We start from the raw sequence: 25153 nt of genomic DNA, 5'->3' as shown, positions 1-25153 counted from the left end.
TTTTATTATGGAAAATTTCAACTCTATGAATCAACAGAATAGTATAATGACCTCCATTTACCCATCACCCAACTTCCATAATAACCAGCACTGCCATTCTTGTTTAATTTACACATATATATGCTCCTTACTCTCCTTATTTTTGAAAGTTCTTTGTTTTTGAGATACAGTGTAAGTTCATTCAAGTATACAGATTTTATGATTTTGACAAATGGATGAATGCATTAACCCACACTTTTCTCATAATAAATTATCTTTCCATGCAAGTTCTATCCGGTTCCTTTTTAATCATTTCCCACAATCTCATCCCTAGGTAATCTCTATTCTGATGGTTTTTTTCTACTTTAATAGTGGTTTTTATCTCCTCTAGAACTTCATGCAAATGAAATTGTATAGTATGCACTCTTTTGTTTGTCATAATATCTGTGAGATTCATTCATATGTTTATTACATTGTTCCTTTTCACTGAATAGTATTCTATTGTATAAATATAACAGTTTCTTTATTCATTCTCATGTTGATGGACATTTGGATTATTGACAGTTTTTGCTATTTGAATAAAGCTGCTATGTACCTTTCTTATAAGTTTTTATGGACATATGTTTTCATTTCTCCTGGATGTATATCTGGGAGTAAAATTGCTTGGACAAAAAGTAGGTGTATATTTAATTTTATAAGAAACTATTAAATATTTTTCCATAGTGTTTGTACCAGTATACATTCCTACCATTAAGGTATGAGGGTTGTGGTTACTCTGAATCCTTGCCAAAGTTTGGTGTTGCCAGTCTTTTTCCTTTTAGCTATTCTTTTGAATGTCTCTGTGGTTTTAGTATGCATTTCTGATGAACAGTGATGTTGGGCATTTTTTCTTGTGCTGATGGGTCATTCATTTATCTTTGTGTGAAATGTCTGTTCAGGTCTTTTGCCTTTTTAAAAATTTGTATTGTTTGCCTTTTTACTAGTAAGTTGGAATTCTTGATGTCATCTAGATCTTTTGTCAAATCTATGCACCCTGAATATAGTCTCTCCCAGTGTAGACTTTGCATATTCATATTATTACTCATATCTTTTGGTGACAAGATGCTTTTAATCTTATTAAGTTTAATTTATTTATTCTTTTTCCTTATGGATATGCTTTCTCCTGAGAAACTTTTGCTTATACTTGGTTCAGGAATTTATTTCATAGCTTCATTAAAAAATAAAATCAGCCTTTTATGTTTGTAATTATACCAAACCAATTTTTGTTGATCACCTAAACAATCAGCATTTGATTTCACTGTTGTTTCTCTTTTGTTTGTCCATTTTTCAGTTTGTTAATTTCTGCTCTTTAAAACTTTGGCTTTATCTTTTCCTAGCTGCTTAAGATAGAAGCTTAGACTGACTTTGGACCTTCTTTTTCCTTTCCAAGCATTGTTTTTCCTGCATCGCTCAGAGTTTGATAGGTTGTTTTCATTTTCATTCTGTTAACAGTATTTTCCCTCTTCCCTTTAGATTTCTACTTTGACCCAGGGATTAAAAATGTGTTGTTTAACCTCTAAAGATTCTGAGATTTAATTTCTAAATATTTAGGGGTTTTTATTATCACTCCTTGTTTCCAGTTTAATTATACTATACTTAGGGGCCATACTTTGTATAATTTCCCACTTATAATATATATTTAATATATGGAATGGTAGCAGATCTGTTCTCTTGAGAGTTTAATTGTGAAGAGAAGACAGTTGAAGCACAGTTGTTGCATTTTACTTTTCCTCTGAAGAAGTTGATTTATTTTGAGTAAATTTTTGGAATAGTGGGTGGTCTTAATTGAGCCTGGTTCTTCCTTTAAAAGCAACTATCATGGTATTTTCCTGACATAAAATTAATCAGTTCTTAAAGAGCAGATACTCAAGAATCTTACCATAGTATTCCTCTGTACATTTTAATTACCATAGAGAAGTTAATGTGCTTGCCTGATAAGGTCCTCTATCAAGTCATTTGATACTGTTTTTAGTTTCCTAAAGTGAGTGACTGAATTTTTTAAAATTCTTTAATACTAGTTTTACCATTTTATATGTGGATTAGAAACAGACAAAATGTAGGTAATACTCAGGTATTTTGAGGTGATAGAATATTATTATATCATCTCCATCTTTATTGAGAAATATCTTAGTACTTATTTGTATGTTTATAATTCCTACAATAAAAAGCAGAGATACTGTATTTAAAAAATACTTACGAGTTTATTTTTTAATCCAATTTAGAGTTCGTTGTCGAAATGCTGGTCCTGTAGCTGTAGCTGAGAAGAGCATTGCCCAGGTTGCAGAGAAATTCATATTAAGAGGTTATTGTCCAAATTGCAACCAAATCTTTGTGGATGAAACCAGTACCCGAAATCACAAGCAGAATTCAGGACACAAAGTCCGAGTCATTAACTCAATAGAAGAATCAGTCTTACTTTATTGCCACAGCAGTGAAGGGAAAAAACCTCCTGACTTGCATCTACTGCTAGATCAATCAAAATTTTCATCACTTAAAAGAACTATGTCTATTCAGAAATCTAGCTCACAGGATTACGGCATCATTCCAAAAAAAAGGATGAATTTAGAAGATAAAAAAGATTGGGTTTGTGTCCAGACGGAGAAGCCAGTTGTTAAAACCTGGTTTTGTGAGTGCCATCAGCAATTTCCAAGTGAAGATGCAGTAGAAAAGCATGTTTTCTCAGCAAACACAATGTGTTATAAATGTGTGGTCTGTGCAAAGGTGTGTGAAGATTCAGGGGTCATCCGCTTACATATGAGCCGTATTCATGGAGGAGCACATTTAAATAACTTTCTTTTCTGGTGTCGGACATGCAAAAAGGAGTTATCAAGAAGGGAGACTATCATGACACATGTGACTGAATTTCATAATGGACACAGATATTTTTATGAGACGGATGAGATAGAAGGTGAAATCTTGCCATCATCTTCTACAGTGTTGGTGAGTAATCTGACTGCTAAGAATCCCTCTTCAACTGTTACTGTTGTTGATCCTTCCCCAGCAAATAGTCCTCCAAGGGGTAAATGGCAGTGCCGAATTTGTGAAGATATGTTTGATTCCCAAGAATGTGTAAAACAGCACTGCATGTCTTTAGCAAGTCACCAGTTTCATAGATACAGCTGTGCCCATTGCAGAAAGACTTTTCACAAGGTGGAAACACTGTACCGACATTGCCAAGATGAGCATGATAACAAGGTAAAGATTAAGTACTTCTGTGGGCTTTGTGATCTTATTTTTAATGTGGAAGAAGCCTTTTTGAATCATTACAAGGAACATCACAGCATAGATTATGTGTTTGTGTCAGAAAAAACTGAAAAATCAATTAAAACTGAGAATGACTTTCCAATAATAGAAACCAGTAACCTGTTAACCTGTGGTTGCCGTGAAAGTTATACCTGTAAATTCAACAGAAAGCAAGATTACGGTAGATGTCTCCAGGTCATGCTGGATAAAGGTAAACTGTGGTTTCGCTGCAGTTTGTGTTCCGCCACAACACAGAATGTAGCTGACATGAACACGCACGTCCATCAAGTACACAGAGAAGAAAAGAGTGAGGAGGAGGAGGAGCGACTGTATGTAATCAAGTGTGGGACCTGCACCAAAGCATTCCATGATCTCAAGAGTGCTCAGCAGCACTTCCATAGAAATCATTGCTTCTTACAGAAACCCAGTGTGGCACCTTTTGGATCTGAAGAAACGAGCCTGTACAAGTTTGCTGCCAGTGCCTCACGCACAGAGAGAAAATTGAAACAGGCAGTAAATTCTCCAAAAAATTCAGACATGGAGAAGGGAGCCGAGAATGACCTAAGCTGTCCGAATATGGGTATGGCTTATGACTCTAATGTCTGCACAAATTTCACATACTGATTAAAAAAAAAATTACAGCCATTGTTTTTGTGACAGCTTGTAATAGTGATTTGAAGCAAGGAGCACGGTAGAATGATACATTACTCAGTTAATTACTGCACATACACTTTTCAGGGGTTTATAGTTCTACCAGTTGTTTTAGCACTCTAAAGGACAAAGAGTATGTTAACTTTAAATAATGTATATTTTAGATAACATTTTCTTCTATTACAAAAGGCAGAGGAATTTAGAGTGATGAAATTGTTAGTCTTTCTGAAAGGCAGATTTGAAAGTTATCCTGGACATTACTAACATTTACATTTTATCATTTAGATGTAGGTTCATTAAAAAGAAAAATCAAGTAATTCTTTTGTTTTTATTTGGTATTATCCTCAAGTATGGGAAATCTTAAAGGTCACTTCAGAATTTGTATGTTTCATTATGATTTTCTTAGAAGCAAAGCTTTTACTTATAGTTAAAATAGCAATTAGAAGTAGACTTACAAGTGGATGAAGGAAAGTAGGGCAAAAATTGAAGTATGGACCTCCTCTTGTTGGTACTTAACTCAATTTTCCTCTTCCATATGATAAAATTAAATAAGTCTAGGAGAATGTAATATTTTGTTTAGAAATACAGTTTTTTTTGTTTGGAGTATAATTTTAAGTCTGTATCTTTTCAAATAAATATTAGCACTTGGTAAGTTATACAGTGTAGAGTGGAGACAATGAGGCTATATGAAAATCTGGACTAATAAAATATTTTATGAACCATTGAATTTAATGGGCTTGCTCTGTAGCATATGTAGATCTCAGCAACACCTTTAGTTATGGCATGTTTATGGAAGAAGTGCTTGAGTGACATGCTGCAGACCCATTCAGCTCTTTCAAACAGTAAAACAGTGATCACACTGTTTTATGTTCTCCTGTGCTTTTTTGCTCTTCTGGTTACTTTTTGGGAACTTGTTTTGTGTTTGATAGAAGATTGCAGTGTCCAAATCCACAATTACTGAGAATCTTAAAAAATTTAAGATGAGTGGCTTGGAAATGGGAGGGAGGGGATGGCAGTAGTATCTTTGAGGGAGTGTATTAGTTGGAGTAGAAGGTATTAATTTTAAAAATAATTAAAAATTTTAAGATTTGCATTGCTACCACTTGAAACTTTAAGGCCTTGTTAAGGTTGAAAAGTATAAAGGAAAGGGAAAGGGATGGAGAATAAGAGGTGGAAGAGGAAAGAACCTGAAAGAAGCAAGAGGGGCATGTATTATGGTCAGTACTATTCTGCACCACTTTATAGAAAAAGGTTGTAGGTTATCTTGTTTTTGAAGGGTGTTTAATCTCAGAGCCAGAGGCTATGAATAAATCAGTTTAGACTGGGGAAAGAATGAAATTCTGGTGGGGAAAAATTTCTTAGGTAACCTTGAAACTTTATTTTGATGGATGGTGGAAGTTTTTGGTTATTTAGTTATAAAGCTTGGTCTTCTAGTTCTTCAGTACATTAATATTTTAAAATTCCTTTTGTAAATGACTTTTAAAGAAAATCTTAGGATCAATGGCATACATTTTAGAAAAGATAATCAAATTTCTGAAATAATTCAGAGTATTCTTTATCTGATAGAAATATACCATGTCATGTACAGGTTTGGGTTTCATGAAAAGATGTAAGTAGAAATGAGTAACATGCAAGATTAATATTTTTGGATCTTATTCTCTAATATCATCTAAACTTGGAAAATTAAAATCTTTTTAGCTAATTATCAAACTCATGTTAATGGTTCTTCTCAGATGATGAAGTTGTTGAGCTTCCAGATTTGGATTACCTGCGAACCATGACTCATATAGTCTTTGTAGACTTTGACAACTGGTCAAGCTTTTTTGGTCATCTACCAGGGCATCTTAACCAAGGAACATTTATTTGGGGCTTTCAAGGTATGGCTAATAAAAAAGACATTTGAAATAACCCCCTCTCCTTCTTTTTCCTCCCTTAAAATATGGTTCACTTTAAAAGGACTACTCTTGAACCTTCCTGAATAGAACATGGGGACATAATTGGAATACTGTCACTTTGCAGTATTTTTTGCAAAGTCACTTTATAGTTACTCTGCTAGAATATTTTTGTTTTTACGTTTCTCTGTGGTAAATGTTAGCTTTATTTGGTAGCACAGAGTTTGTGAATCTTACAGATTGAAAATTTCTTTATTCAGCAGTACAGTGTGCCAGGTACTATACGTAGTACTAATGCATGCTTACTGATTATTGTAGTTTACCTTATTTTTAAAATATATGGAAGTAGGCTGAAAAGTTTATTTTTTCCAAAGTGTAAAACTCAAATAGTAGATTTAGTTTTTGAACTTGAAACTTCTACCTGCAGCACTGAAGTTTTCAACATGCCATAACTGCCTCTTCAGTTCATTGTTACTGCTATTCATAAATATGCAACTTCTATGAATCTCTTTACAAACCATTGATCAAACCTGGCAGAGAGACCTTTGACATATAGAAGTTTAGTATAGTGAGCATCTGATATACTTCATGTTTGATAGGAAACAGCATATGAAGAGGAGGATTTGGATTTAATATAGACATGTACTGACTTGGATAATCTTTTGTACATCTAGCTTTGCAGATTGTCCATCATTTCTATCCACTTGAACAGCTTTGACATATTTGTAAAAAACTAATAAGCTTGCATTCATATAGAATGATACCATTCAAATAAATTTCTCCAGATTACTTTTGATTCTGCTTACTATCCCTATGAGTTTTCAGATGAATAGGCAGATTCAGGGAAGTTGGTCTACTTTCCCAAGAAGGTGAATGCAGCAAGGTAGTGACACCTGCACTAGAACTGAATTGTTCTGCATTCTAATATAGTACTTTCCTTCTAGAAAAATCTTTTTCTTGCATGTTTTTCATTGATAGAATTTTTAGTTGTATCTAGTGTTCTTTTTCTTCCCTGTTTGACTATCATTTATGTCTTTTCTAAAAATTATAGGAGGAAACACCAACTGGAAGCCTCCACTCAACTGTAAGATCTATAATTATCTGAATAGGATTGGATGCTTCTTCCTTCACCCTCGCTGTAGTAACAGAAAAGATGCTGCTGATTTTGCCATATGTATGCATGTGAGTGATTGTTCTATTCGAAGTCGGATGTGAATGTAGGACCCATTTGGATTTTTTGCCACTTGACTTGTAATGACATGTAGATCATTCTTCAGTGCTATATTTTTGTATAAAACTTTCTGTATCAGGTTCTACTTATGACTAATGAGGGCAAAGGCCCATATCATACTTATTTACTCCTAGTGGACTCTTAGCTACATGTAGTAGACTCAGCTATCTATGGAATAAATGGTCAGGTGACACTGTATTTGATGTATGCTAAGACACTTGCACATTTTAGCATCTCTGAAATTGAGAGGCACCTTAACAGTCACTGCTGGCCAAGATGGGATTTGCATTTGCCTCTGTCTCTGCCAGTGTTTTAGAAAAACTGCCAACCTGAGATCCTGTTTAAATTAAATTCTCTGCTTAAGGTTTATGTGTCACATTGATAACAGGAATGTGGTCTGCAAACTTGTTGACGGCTGCTTATGTTTTAAAGCACATTTCTTTTTGCTCCTACCCAATGCTGATTCATGCAGATTGCCTTACCTACCTTTTTTTCTGTGGCAAATTTATTTATTTACCCTTAGATTGAGTGTGTAGTCCTTAGCATTCCAGCTTTATGTTGGAGGGCTCCTATTTAACTCGCTGGGCCCTTTTTTTTGTTTCTTAGTGGCACATAAAATAGCTTATAATTAATGGCATTTTATCTTTGACTAAGTGTGGTATATTTAATTTGTGAGGGAGATCTTTATACATCATACTTTGGTGGGAGCTAGGGAAAAAGCAAAAAGCTAAAGCTAATAAATATACCTCCTAGGTATGTGCTCATCCTGAAATAGATGTAACTTGATTTGAAACGCAAATGCTGATTTTTATCAACTTATGCCATTTGTTCCAACTTAGGCTGGCCGTCTAGATGAACAACTACCCAAGCAAATTCCTTTCACCATCCTCTCAGGAGATCAAGGTTTTCTGGAGCTAGAGAATCAATTTAAGAAGACTCAGAGGCCAGCACATATACTAAACCCTCACCACTTAGAGGGAGATATGATGTGTGCCTTGTTAAATAGCATATCTGATTCCACCAAAGGTACGCAGCTGCAGTCACAGTGCAAACCGCCCAAAAGGAGGAGATTCAACTGCTGAGGGAAACCAATAAACTGTCCATTAGTGAGCTGCTGTCTGCTTACTAAAACACCATGCTCTCAGACTCCTGTCTTATTTTTTTCTTTATATCACTTTCATTCTTTAGTGTTTTAGAAGAAAGAGACATATTTTTTGGAGCCTTTATTGCTCTAATAAGATAAAATTATATTCATGTATATAAAATTATATTCACATATATAAAATATGTATTCATGGTTTGAAATGTGTTGATATATTTTGGCAAAGCCCAGAACCATATCTTCACTTTGTGTCTGAAATTCCAAATTTATTTTCAGTTTTTCAGAAAGCAAAGTTGCTTATAGGTAAAACCAGAAAACAATAAATGTGGCAATACCAAATAAATGAAAGGACCATTTAGAAGGTTCACTGACAAAATGAAGCCCTGAGAGATATTTTATTTCCTTGGGGTAGGTCCCTCCTGTCCTATCCCTGGAACTTAACACTTTCTTCTCTACCTTTCTGAGACTGTTCAATGAAAGGACATGTTGATACCCACTTTTACTAACCCAATATTTAGATGTGATTCTGGGGATTCACGTGTTGTTTTTGTTTATTTTTTCATAATTTTTGAAATAAATGTGGATAGAAGACAATGATAAAATAATTTTTAAACATTCTAATTTACAACCATGAATGACCTCAATGAGAAACTATTTTTTGGCATTTTTTTATTATATGCCTTTCCATTTTTCAGCTCTGCTCTCCTCCTAGTTATTTTTTTCTTTCAACATATTTAGAGCCACATTTTGATTGAAAACCCATTCTGAAGAACTTTGCTCTAATCACTTATAACAATGGATCAATTCACTTCTGCAAAGTTAAGTGTACAAACCCAACTGCTCTTTAAAGGAAGAATCAGTTCTGTGTATGTTATGCCTTAGTATTGAGTTTTCTCTCTCCCTATTCTGTAATTTTTTTTTTATCCACTTGCTTTTTCTGTCTGGCGGCTGCTGCTTTTTTTAATCTTTTTTTCTTTCACTCTTTTACTGTCCCTCCTCCGATCCCTAACAACATCTGCTTAACATCCTCTAAAACACTTAAATTTTTACCTTTGACACCCTAAGCCAACCAACCCCCTTTTCCTCCTCCTCCTGTGCTCCTGCTTTTGGTAGCATTTCTTTTGTGACTTACAACGTGAAACCTTTTGTGGAGAAGTAGGTCTGCTTGGGTGTATTAGAGTTGGAGGCAAGACCCAGGTTTTGTCATACGCTGATTGTTCCCTTCTGAATGCCTCTTATGCTCTAGGTATTTCTTTTTAGTCATTCATAATCTGTGCTCTTTTGAGCTTACTGCTTTTTGGGGGCACATGTGTACTTTATCCTGAAACTTTGTGAAATGCAGTGCATGGGCTTCAATTCAGATGCTGACTTTGCTGCTTCCTAACTACGTGATTTTAGGCAAGTTACTAAACTTGCCCAAACTTCATTTTTCCTGTCTGTAAGGTATACGAATAAGTGGTATCAGTGTCTAGCACAGCATATAAAGCTCTGTGGTGTTCAATAAATAGCTATTTTTTTTTTAGTATTTCTAGATTAATATTTATTCATAGGATAGATTCCTTTTGGTAGACCCAACTGTTTTACCTTTATGATAAATACAAGGTTCTGTGACCATAAGGGAATTAAGGGAAGGCTGCTCTCTGGGTACTGGGCACTTGGATTTTCCCTTAGAACTGTGGTTCTCAGCCTTGACTGCCCGTTGGCATTATCTGAAGAGCCTTAAAAAGTACTAATGCCTGGACCCCATCCCCAGAGATTGTGCTGTAACTGGTCTGGGGTGCAGTCTGGGTTTTGGGATATTTAAAGGCTCCTTGATCTTTTTACAATTTTTAAAGGATGCTGAGAACCCCTGGTGTACAGTGGCAACAGTAACCTGTTAAATAGCTATTTTTTTAAACTACTACCATAAAAAGAAAACATGATTTCTACCTACAATTTTTTTTTCTAGTTTTTCTTTCCAATTTCTTTTTCTTGTGGTAAAATAATACATGAGGTTTGCCACCTTAGCCATTCTGAAGTGTATGTTCAGTGGTATTATCTACATTTACATTGTTGTGCAGCCATCATTACCATCTGTCCCTGGAACTCAAAATCTTGCAAAACTGAAACTCTATAGCCATTAAACAGTAACTCCCTGTTCCCCTTTCCCCCAGTCCATGACAGCCACCGTTCTACTGCCTGTCTCTGATTTTGATTAGACTACATACTTGATGTAAGTGAAATCATACAGCATTTGTCTTTTTGTTACTGGCTTCTTTCACTTAGCATAATGTCCCCAGGTTTTATCCATGTTATAACCTATATCAGAATTGATACAGAATTTACAAATTAAATACTGTAATTCTTGTTGGACCTTTAGGGTAAATTTGGTTACCACAAGAATGCCAGGATAACTCCCTTCACCTAGCTTAGCACAGTGTTCCTATCTTCAGATTTGACACACAGACAGTTTCTTAAGGCAGTATGGTTTTGGAGTAGAAAGCAGTGGACCTTTTTGATAATCTGATGAAAGCTTTCTATACCTTTTTCCCCAAAAGGAACATACTATACAGTATTACATACAATTTTGGGTCATTTTTGGTTTCAGGGCTCCTAGGACCTTGTTGTATCTGTTTGGTTTGTGCCTTCATTTTGGAATTAATGGGATGGAGTCATTAAGTATGGTTGGTATCTATTTTGCCATACTAATTACACAGATTTTTAAAGCCATCTTAAAAATTGGACATAAAATTTTACCCATGCTGTGAAAGTATGGAGGATTGAAATAGCATCATGCTCTTGAATAGGTATTACATAAAATTACTGTTGAACTTAATTCTACAGGTCTCTCTGCCTGTTGTTTCCTCAGCTTGTTTGTTAATGAGAGTATAGGTTGCTGCTTTGGGCACCATCCAAAAAATCTGTTTGATACAATTAATTCTGTTTAAGTTACTGAAAGTAGGATACTGAAAACAGTAATTTTGTCTATTCTACAGGTGGGGCTGATTGAGGCAAAGAAAAGCTTTTAAAATATTTGCAACCTAGTGTGAAGATAATGCTTGTGATTAACACCTGCACTATTGCCTTAGGCCTTTTATGCAATGATGAATTGTTTTGGCCAGTTAAGACATGCTGCTGTTGACTGGCCTTGACTTTGAAAGTGTAATAACAGAAACCTAAGGTGTTTTCTCTTTGTTCCTAATGTCTTAAGACATCATTTGTTTGTTTTTTCAATTGTAATGTTTTATTCCACTAAAACATTGTAGAAGTGTATATAACAGATTGTAGAAAAAGCAATAGTATTTTTTGCTGGAATGGCAAAAGGTGACTTGTTATAACAAATTTTTGTAGCAAAGGAATATATATAAGTAAAATACAATTATTTTTATTTATAAATATTTAATTTTTAGATGTATGTTTTAAGTTTTTACATACTTTAATAGAAGCAAATATGTCCTTATGACTTGTATTTAATTGTTTAAACCCTGATTCAGTCACTATGATATATGTATGTTGATTTAAATGTAGTGTTAAAGTAGTGAGCCAAATGCTAGATCACTGATAGTACCATAGTTCAGATTTTAAGTGACTTTTTACAATATCTGGTCAGTCATGTCATTTTAATAAAGCCTGTGGTTTCTCATTATGAAAGCATATAAGATACCAGGTAAGTGAGTTTGTGCAATGCAGAGGCATTGTTAATTTAAACCGATGGTATCTATAGAGATAAATGCATATGATTTTCAAAGAACAGAAGAGTTTTGTCACCATTTAAAAAAACATTAAGATGATTTTGTGCAAATGAAACTTTGGAGTTTGTTTGCTAGATGGAAATAAACATACCAGCTTTTTAAAATTTCCAGTTTTTTTAATACTAGAATTCTGTATTTCCTCAATAGTTACATTAAAAGAACTTTTTCAAGTAATTTTTTTGAATAATATAGACCTAAAAATTGAATTTTCCTTCATTAGATTTTAGTTTTTTCTTGATTTAAATAATATTATTTGGTAAGCATTTTGGAGAAACCATCCTATAGGGAAAGTGGTGTAGTGTAATACTAGTGAGTTGTAATTAGTAAGTTTGGGTATGAGAGAAATCATTGAAACTACTGTTTGAGAATACATAAGTTATGGCACAGTAATTTTCACAAATACATTTGCATTTGTGGATTCTGCCTTACAGAATGTGACAGTGATGATAACATGGACATAAAAAGTCCTTTAATAAAAGGAGAAGAATTCAGTTCCACAGAAGGTAACCTAATAGAGTTAATCCTTTTCCTTACTTGACTGTATATGTATGGTTTGGGTTTTTTTCTCCCTCTCTCCTTTCTCCCCTCTACTCCCTCCTACCCCTGAGTTTGAAGATTTTTTTTCCTCATACAGATAATAAGTAAAATGTTCTCACATAAGATGATTTAGGGGCAATACTAGTTTAGGAGGCTAGAAAGGAATCAGCCAATTACAGCCTTTAGACCCAATCCAGTATGCCACCTGATCCTGTAAAGTTTTGCTGGAGTACAGCCACACTCCTTTGTTTCGGTACTGTCTGTGCTGTTGCTTTCACATTTCAAGAGCAAGTTTGAGTGGTTGTGACAAAAGAAGTATAGACCACCCCCACCATTCCCAAGAGCCTAAAGTAATTATTTTCTGATCCATTGCAGAAAAAATTGACTAACTTAGGTAAGGAGATTTTGTTTTTTTCTAATTTGTATTTATTGTGAGTAGTATTAAGAGTATTAAAAGTTACACAGTAGAACTATGAACACAGGACTTACATCTGAGTATTAATGGACAGTTTTTATAAATTAACAAATCTCTCATTAAAGAAGTTATTCCCTTCCATAGGTTAAAGAAAACTTTATGTCTTTCTTCACAGTAAGTCATTTGCTAGTAGTACCACTATTTGGTTGTGTCATGTGCCCATTTCTTATTTTGGTTTTTCCATAACACTGCTTTTTAATAGTCATGGAGAAAAATAAAACAACAATTTTAGAAAGTACTTGACTGAGTAAGTTGAAGCTATTACTTGGGTATCTTTGACATTAAAGGACAAAATAGGAGTCTTAATATACATTCCAACATAGTATTTGTTGTTGGAGATTTGAGAGGGAATGTGGAGCCTAGAAGTAGGGAGGGAAATATGGCTGACAGGCGCAGAGTGATCCAGCCTGTTTGTTTTCTGTGTATTTGCTTGATCTCTAATGATGCAATTAGTTGACTAAGAGCATACTAGAGCTTTGTGCTATTAGGAGTTGGGAAATTCAAGTCTGGCAGTGGAATTGATTCATCCATTCAGTGAGGTAGACAACTGTAATCTTTCGCTTGTATAGCCAGAATTCACTGGTTAAAGTTGGCAGTAAATCTACAGCAGAATTGAAAGCAAGTTTTTTGGTCAACTTATTTTCCCAACATGGTCTTGTAAGGTCTGGCTCAGTGCTTAGCAGCTACATAATGATGAATTAAACAAATGAAGGAACTTCTGTTAGTTTTAAACAAAAACTGCCAGCTAACTTGTTTATCAGGGTGACTAAAAGATAAACAGTATAAACACTGCTGAGCATCCAAATAGTTGAGACTTTGCAACCTTTATTTGCCACCCATGACTGATCTCATAGAAAATGCCAAACAAAATTATAACTTTTAAATGACCACATTTGGGAAGCCTTCAGTTTTGTGCACTCCTGGCTAAAGCAGGAAATCTGAAATATGTGTAACTGAGTATGTATCAGAATTGCTAGGATTTTATCAGTGTGGTATATTTTATGGTTTGGAGATTGAGAGTTTTTGTAATTTTTTAGTTTGGAAAAGAATTATTAAAAAATTCAAGAAAAGATATGTTAAACTTTTAAGTAATTGGTCACATGAGGTAGGGACATAATGCTCTAAATCCAAGAAGAATTGGAGGGGTATTATGTGTGTGTTTCATTTCCTGATGCTTTGTATAAAGTAAGTGTGACAAGCTCACGGTGTTCTGTGTAGGGTAAGAACACGATCTCCGCTGCACCTTCTCTAATACTCTTCTGTTTCCCTCTCCTTTTCACCCCATAAGAGCTAGCTCAAATATGATTTCTTAGGGTAAACCACATAAAATTGCCATTTTGTAAACAATTTTGTATGGTCAATGCCTCTCCTAGATTTTTCTTCTTTGTAGAGAACTAACTTCTGTTTCCTATAGGCTCCTTTGTACTATTCCAATGGATGTAAAAAAATTTGTCTACATTGCTCATCCTTCCCAGACTATAAGCTCCTCAAGAAGTAGGATCATGTTTTATTTATCTTTATTTCAGCAGCATCTAACATAGTGCTTGGCACAAATGATTGTTTGCTGAATGAATAAACTTAATAAACTTAACAAAGCAACATTTGAGAGCTACTGCAACCCATCTCCCTGTAACTGGATAAGGGACATGAACACAGGCCGTTTGACTGAGAGAATATTAGGTCATCTTTTGTCCCTGCAACATGGTGTTCTCGTCCAAACCTGATAGCAAAACTCAGAAAGTTTAAATAAATTCTTCGTCTCTTCTCATTTCTTCCCTTCTTGAATCAATAAATGTTTGAAAATGTTGGCACAAGGCAAGGATAAGTTGGCCTGTGGCTTTTTGCTTTGAGTAAAAGCAGTTTCCCTCAGGTCTGCCCTCCCTTCCACTGTGATTTGTTTCAGTCTGTTGATATCTGTAGACCAGTATCATATTCTGACTACCCAGGGCAATCATAAAAGTCCTATATAATCTATTTCAGATACTAGACATGGGAAATGGAGGTCACATAGTGTGGTAATGAATAGTGTAGTCTTTGGATTTGGACTGCCTGGATTAAAACTCATCTCTGCCACTTACATGTTATGTAATGCTGGGCAAATCACCATTTCACTGTGTGTCAGTTTCCTCATTTTAAAAATGGAAATACTAGTATACCTATCTTAACTAGAATAACCTGACACACTGTAAGCAGTATATGTATTGTTGATATTATTGTGATTTTGATTATTATTATTTATTGTTACCTGCACCTAAGGTCTGCTCTAGAAGTATGCCTATATAACAGAGGTTTCTGACTCAGATCACTGGAAAAGAGGACAGCATTATGTGAATGCAGGCCAAGGCAAAACTGTCTTTCTGTAAATGTCAGTAATTTGCCCTAGAGTTTGTTCAATTAATAGCAGTCATCAATATAAATATTAATATTATAATATAATATAAACAGTAAAACTCCATATTGTAGCTGGTTTAAATAACAAAGAAAGGCTAAGAGACTAGTGTGTTCATTTTGAATTCAGTTAATGTTTTTGAAATATCCAATACTTCCACAGCTGCTTTCAGTCTTAACTTGTGAGAGTGAGAATATTCTCTTCATTTTACACAAAAACTTAAGTGTTCTAAACATTAAGTAATTTGCCTTCAGGGTCACAGCCTCAGAATGACTGGGGCTTGATTCATATGCAGGTCTAACTCCTTAGCTCTTTCTACTGCTGTAATTACCTCTCGGAAGAGAATGAAATTGAGGCAGAGAGAAAGGAGAGTAAGAGAAACATGGACTTAACCATATAAAAGAAAAACAAAGACATACTTTCCACAGATGTTCTTTGTTTCTTCTTATAGCTTTGAGACTTTCATGTCAACCAGGATTCCCTTTTGCATTTCTTGTAGGGCAGGTCTACTAGTAACAAACTCTCTTAGCTTTTGTTTATCTAGGAATATCTTAATTTCTCCTCCATTCTTGAAGAATAGTTTTTCTGAATATAGACTTGTTAGTTGACTTTTTAAAATTTCTGTGCCAGGATTTTTCTTCCTGGGAAGTCTTTGATAATAAATTCATTTTCTTTAATACATAGGTTTCAGATTTTGTTCCATTTTGTGACAGTTTTGAAGAGTTATGTTTATCACTAAATTTATCCATTTTATCTTAGTTGTCAAATGCACCAATATAGAGTTGCTTATAATAGTATTCCATTATTCTATACTTTTTGATGTAGGATCTGTGGTGACATCTCCTTGTTTGTTTTTGTTATTGGTCATTTTTGTTTTCTCTTTCTTGATCAGTCTAACTAGATGTTAATTGACTTATTTAATCTTTTCAAGGAATTAACTTTTCTCAGTTGATAGTTTTTCTCTTTTCAGTCTGCTCTTTATGTCCTTCCTTCTACTTTGGGTTTATCTTTCTATATTAAGATTTTTCTGGTTTCCTCATGTAAACATGAAAAGGTGTATATTTCCCTCTAAGCCAGAGTCAGCAAGCTTTTTCTGTAAAATACCAGGTGGTAATTATTTTGGGCTTTGTGGATTCAATTGTGTCTGTTACAGTTACTCTATTATAGCATGAAAGCAACCATATGTGTATAAACAAGTGAATGTGAATGTGTCCAAAAATTTTATTCACACAGATTGCCACTGTACTGGATTTGGCCCAGACTGTAGCTCAACAACTCTGTACTTCTGTAGTGTTACACAAATTTTCATATCTTGTATTTTTGCTATAATCAGTTTGAAATATTTTCTGATTTTCCTTGTATTTTCTTCTTTGACCCATTGGCTTTTTATACATATATTGTTTAGTTTCCAAATATTTAAACATTTTATTTTTCACTTTTAATTTTGTGGTAAGAGAATATACTTTGCACAATTTAAATCTTTTGAAATTTATTGAGGCTTTTGTGGCCCAACATGTGGTGTGTCTTGGTGAACATTTCCATATGCATGCGTTTTCTGTGTTTATTAAGTAAAATACTTTATAAGTATCAATGAGGTCAAGGTGGTTAATAATATCAGATGTTCTTTATCCTTACTGATTTTTTTAACTAATTGATCTATCATTGCAGTAGGGACAATGAACTCTTCATCAATGATTGTGGGTTTTTTCTCTTTAGTTCTGTTGGTTTATACTTTTGAAGTTCAGTTTTTTAATTGCACATATATCTTGGATGTGTCTTCCTAATGAACTGACCTGTTTATCATTATGAAGTGCTCTTTATGTCTGATAACACCTTTTGTCATGAAATCTTTCTTCTCTGATGTTAATATAGACATTCAAGCTTTCTCATTCATGTTTACATGGTATATACTTTTTATCCTTTTTATTATAAAATATGTTTTTATTGAAAGTACATTTGCTATAGACACAATAAGATTTTATCTTACTTTTTGATTTACTGTAACAATCTCTACTTTTTAATAATGGATTTGTTAGTACATAAGCATTTAACATAGTTTCTTCTTATATGATTGGATTCCTGTCTGCCATTTTGTTCTCTTTGTCCCTTCTTTTGCTTCTTAGTTCCTTTTTTACCCTCTTTTGGATTATTATATTTTTATTTTATTCTACTTTATATATTTAGTGTTTACTATTTTAATATACTTATTGACTTTTTAGCCTATTACGTTGATTTTTATGATTTCTCTAAAGATTACTAAATGATTATTACTTTTTTACCTTGTGCTGAGTGCTACTATGCTTTTTTTCCAAAATGTAGAAACCTCCAACTCTATAGGTCAGTTTACCTACTGCCCTCAACTCTCTTAAGCTTTAGTTTTCATGTGTATTACATTTATGTGTGTTATAAACTCTACACGATACTATTTTTTGCTTTAAAAAGTGTTGTAAATTTTAAAAAAAGAAAAATATATAGTCTTTTATGTTTACCCATTACTTGTCATTTCCAGTGACATTCGTTCTTTCCAGTAGATTAGAATTTCCATCTGGTGTCATTTTTCTTTAGCCTAAAAAAACTCCTTTCAATTTTATGCCTTTTATACTGTAATGCAGTTTTGCTAGTGATGAATACCCTGTTTTTGTTTATATGAAAATATCTTTATTTTTTCTGGACTTTTAAAGGGTATTTTTTTCTGGTTTTAGAATCTGGTTGACTAATTTTTTTTTCCTTCAGCACTTTAAAGATGTCATTCTGTGGTCTTTATTGTTTCCCTATATATAATATGTCATTTTTTTCCCTCTTGCTTTCAATAATTCTTTAGATTTTATCAATTTTTCATAATGTCCCTGGATGTGGTTGTCTTTGTATCTATCCCACTTAGAGTTTTCTTAGCTCTTTATATCTGTTTATAAAATTCCCCCAATTTTATAAATTTCCAGCCTTTTTTTTTTTTAAACCATTTTTTGCAACATTTTCTGTCTTATTTTCTTTTGGAACTCCAATTATACATGTTAGGTGGCTTACATTTATCCATAGGCTTGTACATTTTCTTCCAATATTTTTTCTCTCTATTTTTCGTATTGGATAATTTCTGTTGCTCAACCTTCAAGTTTATTGATGCTTCTTTCTGCCATCTCCTTTGTGAACTTCATCTAGTGAATATTTCATCCCAAATTTTGTATTCTCAGTTCTAAAATTTTTATTTAGTTGTTTTTCATAATTTTCATTTCTCTGTTGAGATTTCTTAAGCATTTATCCTAAGTTCTTGAAAATAGAACTTTTCTAAAATCCTTCTCTGCTAATCCCAAGAGCTTGATTGTCTTGGAGGCTATTACTTGTTGACAGTATGCTCTTCCTCTTGACTCTGAGGTTATATTCCTTATTTTTTTATAAGCCAAGTGATTTTTGATGTATACTGGATGTTGTCGATGTATATTACAGATTCTCTGGATTCTGTTATCTTCATCTAAGGAAGGTTGGTTGTTTTTTTCCCCCCCTTAACTTGCAAGACTCAAACTCCAAACTCTGCCTCCTCCACAGAAGGCAACAATTAAAATTGCTTCCTTTTTTTTTTTTTAAGCTTTCCAACTGTTTTCATTGAGAATCTTGAATCCTCTCCTGTGTACACGCAATTCAGATGTCAACCAAGGATTTATAAAGTTGGAGGATCTCACTTGTGTCGCTTTCTTGTTTCTGCTGCAATTCTCTTCGTATCGTTGAAACCCATCCACCTACCTACCACCCACCCCCAACTTCATTTTCCAGCTTTTCTGACTTTGTCTGCTTAAGCCACAGAGAGTTTGGCTTTCTGCCAAAATTCTGCCTTCTTTTTCCACAAGGACTGAGGAATGCCCTAAGGCAGCAGAAAACCATAAAGCTGTAAATTTAATCCTTTGCAGTTTGCCATCAGTGATCAGCTTCTGTCCTGTTTCTGATTTTTGTTGGCTGTCTAGTGCCTTAAATAGTTCATAACTGTTATCTATGGGATGGTTAATCCAGTGTACTACTTCACTGTTAGTGCAAGTGGAACCACTTAGGTGGTTTTTGTTTTTATCATCTTTTTAACTGGCACATGTAATTCATATAAACTCACTGTAGATATTAAAGTTTTTGTATTTAGTTCCATTTCATTCTTAGCTTTCTCTTTTTATTTTTTTTAATTGGTTTGCAAGTTATATTGCTTCTAAGCTGCTTAACATATTTATAATTGGAGTGCCAAAAGAAAAGAACTTTTCTAAGAGGCTTTCCTCTTCCAGTTACTTTCCCTGCACTCCTTCCCAAAGGTTAGTAACCACTTGCATGTCTGGAAACACTAATTTAGTAGTACTTGGTTTGGAACTATCTAAATGAGATCATATAGATCACCACTGTCCAAAAGAATTTTCTATAATGATGAAAATCTTTATCTGTACCAGTATGGTTGCTAATAGTCACCTATAGCTCTAAGCACTTGAAATGTGGCTTAACTGAGGAATTGAACCTTAAATTTTATTTAATTTTGATTCATTTAAATATAAATAGCTACATATAGTCAGTGTCCATCATATTGTACAACATAAGTTGGTCTATATTCTTTTTGTGTTTGGATGCCTTCAATCATCGTTTTACACATTTATCTACATGTTAGCCTGTGGCTTTGGTATGTTCATTTCAATACCTGTGTAATATTCTGTTGTTATGTGTATATCATAGTTCATCTATTACAAACATTTGCTTTGTACTTTTTGGCATCTACAAGTAATTCTCATACATGTCTCTTGGTGCACGTATGTCCGTGTTTCTGGGAATATATACCTAGGAATGGTATTTCTGTGTTCAGCTATAGCAGATAATGCCAGATTGTTCTTCCAAAGTGGTGTGCCAATTTCTTTTGTTCCAGTATTGTATATGGGTTCCCATTGATCTACATCTTCTCTAATCACTGAAATTATTTAGTCTTCTTAATTTTAACTAGTGGTAGGTATGTACTGATATTTCTGTGTGGTTTCAATTTACATTTTTCTGGTGAGTAATGTTTATTGACCATTTTGACATACTCCTTTGTTAGTGCCTTTTCACATCTTGACAGTTTTCTTTTAGATTATCTTTTTGTTGACTTTCGGGGTTGAAAAATCTTTCAGTTCTTTCTGGGTACAAGTTCCATGTATTGCAAATATTCTCTTCCACTCTGTCTTGCCTTTTTACTCGTTAGTGGTGTCTTCTCATGGATAGAAGTAATTTAAATACATTCCAAATTACCATTCTTTGCCATGTTTTTTGAATTCTGTTTAATAAATCTTTTCCTACACTAAGGTCATGAAGATACTCCCTTGTATTATCTCCCAGAAGCTTTGTTGTTTTGCCTTTCATGGTTTTATATATATATATATATATATAGTAAATCTGAGGTTTTTTTGTATATTCTATAAACTAGGGGTAAAATTTTACTTTTTCCATATTGCCTACCAATTGACCCACCACTATTTTATTAAAAATACCCTTTTTGCCTTCTGTTCTCCAGTGCTACCTTTGTCACAGATAAGTTTACATATATGTATGAGCTATGTTGTACCTTTGGTCTATTACCTATTGCACTAGTATCACACTCCTAGTTAACTGTGACCTTATATGGTTTCATATCCTGTACAAGTCTTGTCACCTTGTTCTTCTTTGCTAAGAGCATCTTGGCTTTTCTTTGAATTCCCTCATCTCTTTGAATTCAGGCCACTCACTGACCTGGAATTTAGCTTTAGTTTAACACACAGCATGTACTAGCCTGTAGTATTGGAAATTACAGACAATATAACACCAGTGCCTGAGCTCAGAGGAAGGTGCAGATGCATGTTAGGTCACTGGTGTCTGGGACAGGTAGGCTCAGAGAAATTGCAGAATGGATGGAATGAGAGAAATCTGGTGTGAGAAGCTAGTGAAGGTCAAGAACTTGATGCCTAATTCTACCCTCCTGGGCTGCACCATCATTCTCAGAGAGGAAATAGAGAAATATCTGTGAACCCCAAAATGTCTATCTTATTCACTGTTACAGTCTTGTTCCTGAGATATAGCAGGCATTCAACGACTGTAAAATGAGTGCATATGTGTATATATGTTTCTCAGAAGACAGGATAAAACCATGAGTTTAACTCTGCCTTAGATGCTAGAAAACTTAAAATTTTAATAGCCTGTGAGATTGCGCTGTTTCATGGTTTTGTGTTGCTATTTCTATTTTAAGTGTATATGCATTAATTCAATTCTTTTTGGAAATAAGTAGATCTTTTTTTTAAATGTTGAATCTAGTGATTACCTGTGAGTCTATAACTTTTTCTACATCCTTAAATGGAATTAACTTAAAAGTTCCTTAGCACATTAAGCTTACATATTATAATTCAATTTGAGATTATATCCAGATTCTCATATAGTGGAGAAACTGCCAAGTTATCTTGTTTCTTAAATTTGTATTTCCTTTTTAAAAAGACAGATGTAGTTAATGAGACTTACATACAGGACATGTTTATTAGTTTTCTGCCCTATTAAAATTCTGTCTTTTAATGCAGATGTGGAATTAGAAGAAGCTATTAGAAGAAGTCTTGAGGAAATGTAATTAAAGATACTACCACACGACATCAAGTGGCCTTGAAGATACTTGGGATAAATTCTTGAAATTTGTTTTCTAAAGATCAGATCTCTACTAGGACAAATGCATTTGAAAAGATGCTTTTTTTGCTTTTACATATTTGCCTTGTATTTTTGTGCTGTTTTGCAAAAGTGTACAGAGGAATCAAATACGTTAATGCAAATATAAATCGTGTATTTCTAGTATAGGTATTACAGTTTCCCAGTTAACTTTGAACTTATATGTTTAGTTATAAGAATTAAAAAAAAAATTGGAAAAGCTTCTGACTTGTTTATATGTTTCCCAGGTAGCATTAGTTCCTTAATTTTATTTGTACTGTTTAGATCATTCTAGTTTATTTTTTTAGTAGTGGAAATGAATATAAATAAAGTTGTCATAATTCAGTTTTTCTCTTAAATTCTACTTCTCCTGTGGCACTAATATATACTACCTTTGAGATCTCTGTGATTATCAGAAGAAGAGTAATGGAAACTGATCATGGAAACATTAAAAATTTTGCCAGCAGTGTTCTTTGTGGGTTTCACTCAGCTATATATTCCTGTTTTAATTAGAGCAGCACAGTGCTGGAATAAGAATAAATACATACTAATTTCATTATTAAAAGGAAACCTTGTCTGTTCCTTTTACTTGCTTAGATTTTTATGTGATGTGCATTATCTACTGTTTAAAGGGAATGATTCAAAATATTTGCATAGAATTAAACTTATTTTTAATAATAGTCCTTTTATATATGTTTCTGTAAATATAATATTCTTCAAAAAATAATGTTGAAGATCTACTCAGGAGTAATTTCCTTAGCCCTTTAAATTTTTTATTTCATATGGAAGTGTCTTCATTTTAGTAATTCATTATTAGTTTCTTATATTTGGTGGCACATTTAATTTTTAAATGTTGAGGCTTCATTGTGAATAAAAATCATTAAATAATTAGAAAGTTAAGAGGCGCTTTCCTATCTTTGTGTATATGCTACATGTTTTTTGAACAGAAATGTCATCCCTAAAAATTTTGAGTAGTCATTACTTACACCAAACTTAAAATTTTCTAGAAATATAAATTTTTCTTTAAGATTGGAAAAAAGTTATGGCTAAAATTTTGTTCTTTTTCTGCAACTAGATATTTTAGTGTAAAATAACATTACTTTTTAAAATTACTATTGTCTTTCCAGTCCACATTGAAATCTAATTTGTTTTTATTTTTTAAGAGGCCAGTTTTGTCCCACCTGCTTGCATTTTTTTCTTAAAGTAGGCATTGTAGCTTGAGAGTTCACCAGTCTAGTTGTTCAAAGTGAGCACACTGTATTTTTAATTTGTATGTAAAGTGGTTGAGCAAGGCTTTGGGAGGTAACCATTGATGACCCGCCCTTAAAGACACATGCAGGAACTTGCTCAGTAGTGTGGAGCAGAAGGGCCATTCCAGAAAGAAAAGTGGTCAGGCAGATGTAGGGAAAAGGAGACATCTCCGTGCCAGAGGTGCCACACACGCATGGGATGTGCACCGATGTTCTATTAATAAGCTTTTGTGATGTGTGTGGTAAAGAGTAACTGAAGCTTTTCATATGACAGAAAAGGGGTATTTCATCATGACCCTTAAAAGGTAATTAGATTGTTTAATGTTCTAATTAATGTCACTGTATTTCTACTTGTTAAACAATTAAAATCATAATTTGAACTTAATTTAGACAGGAGGATAAGTATCTGTGGTATTAAAGAAAGTTATTAAATTACCAAAAGTAAATGTTTCTAACTGACCAAGATGTGTATCTTTGTTACATCATTCATTCATTCAGTACTCACAAAGCATTTTATTGAGTACTTAACAATGTGCTGTTCCAAACACTTGAGGTAAACCACTGAGTAAAACAAAGCCCATACTCCTTTATGGACTCTCCCTGGGGGTAGTTGGATAGAGTGTTAGATAGTAAGTATATCCAAGGTGATAAGCGTAATGAAAGAAAGTAGGGAAGGGAAAGATAAATAGCATAGGGCAGGGGGCTTGCTTTTTAAATAGATGGTCAGGAAAGATCCAGACCAGAGCTTGAGCAAAGACCAAAGGAAGGTGAGGGAGTGAACCATGCAATTGTGGGGAAGTGTTCCAGGTAGAGGGAGAAAAGGTCTACAAATGATCCTGAGGTATACATAGGAAGAATGCTAGCATGGCTGAGCAGGATGAGTTAGGAGAGTAATAGGAGATGAAGTCCTTGAGGCCTTTCTATTCTGAAATGAGCCATTGAAGTTTTTTGGCAAAAAGTGGCATGGTCTGCTTTACTTAGGATTACTGTAGGAGAACATAGTAAGAGGCAAGAGCAGAAGCAGGAAGACCAAATAGGGTACTGCAGTAAGCCAGGAGAGAATTGATGGTGGCTGGGACCGAGGGTTGGCAGTGGAACTGGGCAGAAGAATCTGGATATATTCTGAAGAGCCAATGGGATCTAATTATGGATTGGATCAAGGATATGAGAGAGTGTCCAAGACGATTCTAAAATAACTTGACTTTCAAACCATTTCACAAAATGTCTTCAAATTCTAACACAAGTGTGTGTTAAAATTAAATGACAATATATTCAATGAGGTCAAATCCCCTATGCCAATATTTTATTAGTATTTCAATCGAGTTCAGAGGGAATTGGGATCCAGGCTTCAGGGCCTCATCTCTGGTCAACTATTTAAATAACTGATCTCAAATTAAAGGTTGTGATTCAGCTTTAAACTGTTACTACCCATCATTTTACGTACATTCTCATCCTTGTAATATAAGGTGTACAGCTATAATGAGATGGGAGTAAAGTCCAAGTTTTTAAGCAGAAAAATCTTTGTACTTGCGCACTTTTAAAGTGTCTGAAACTAGTGGCCTACTGCATCTTTTCATTCTTAACAAGAGATTTAAATAAATTGGGTGTGAAATGGTTTTAGCACCGATTATTTCACTCGAAGAAAAAAAAATTAAATTCCCCTTGCATCCTACATCCAGCTAGCCAGAAAGATGGGGTAGCTTTTCATTTTTCTCTGTCAGCTTCAGTGGTGGTGCCCAGGCCTAACGACCGTCCTCATCCCCGGCGAGGAACCGGTACCAGGACGGGGCGGGCCCGCGCACACCGCGCGGAGCTGGGCTTACACGCCTCCGCCGCGCCGCACTCTCCTCCCACATCAAGGGACTTGCACATGTGTGGTTCTGCTGTGAATTATGGGTGCTGGGGGGCACTGCGGGGGGCCCTCGCCGAGCGGGTGCGCGCAGCCCCCCTTAGGGACCTCCGCGCGCCGGCTTGGTGGTCTGAGGC

At 34.3% G+C, this 25153-nt stretch overlaps 1 protein-coding gene across 4 annotated transcripts in view; it reads left to right on the top strand.

Moving 5' to 3' along the window:
• ZNF451 (zinc finger protein 451) overlaps positions 1–24790 on the top strand; it is a 106898-nt gene extending 82108 nt beyond the window's left edge. For 2 of the 4 annotated variants that reach the window (XM_036916292.2, XM_036916290.2), the window contains exons 10-15: positions 2241–3841; positions 5646–5789; positions 6856–6986; positions 7875–8061; positions 12300–12371; positions 21800–24790. In XM_036916292.2, coding sequence (XP_036772187.2) covers positions 2241–3841; positions 5646–5789; positions 6856–6986; positions 7875–8061; positions 12300–12371; positions 21800–21846 — 2182 coding nt within the window. In that variant the 3' untranslated portion in view covers positions 21847–24790. The remainder of the gene's footprint in view (positions 1–2240; positions 3842–5645; positions 5790–6855; positions 6987–7874; positions 8062–12299; positions 12372–21799) is intronic. The other 2 variants (XM_036916295.2, XM_036916291.2) reach the window with 2 other exon arrangements.
• The last annotated feature ends 363 nt before the right edge of the window (positions 24791–25153 follow it).

Source organism: Manis pentadactyla, chromosome 16, assembly GCF_030020395.1.
Source record: "Manis pentadactyla isolate mManPen7 chromosome 16, mManPen7.hap1, whole genome shotgun sequence".
Taxonomy (NCBI): domain Eukaryota; kingdom Metazoa; phylum Chordata; class Mammalia; order Pholidota; family Manidae; genus Manis; species Manis pentadactyla.
Note: the sequence above shows the minus strand (reverse complement) of the source record. Positions and strands in the feature narration are given on the sequence as shown.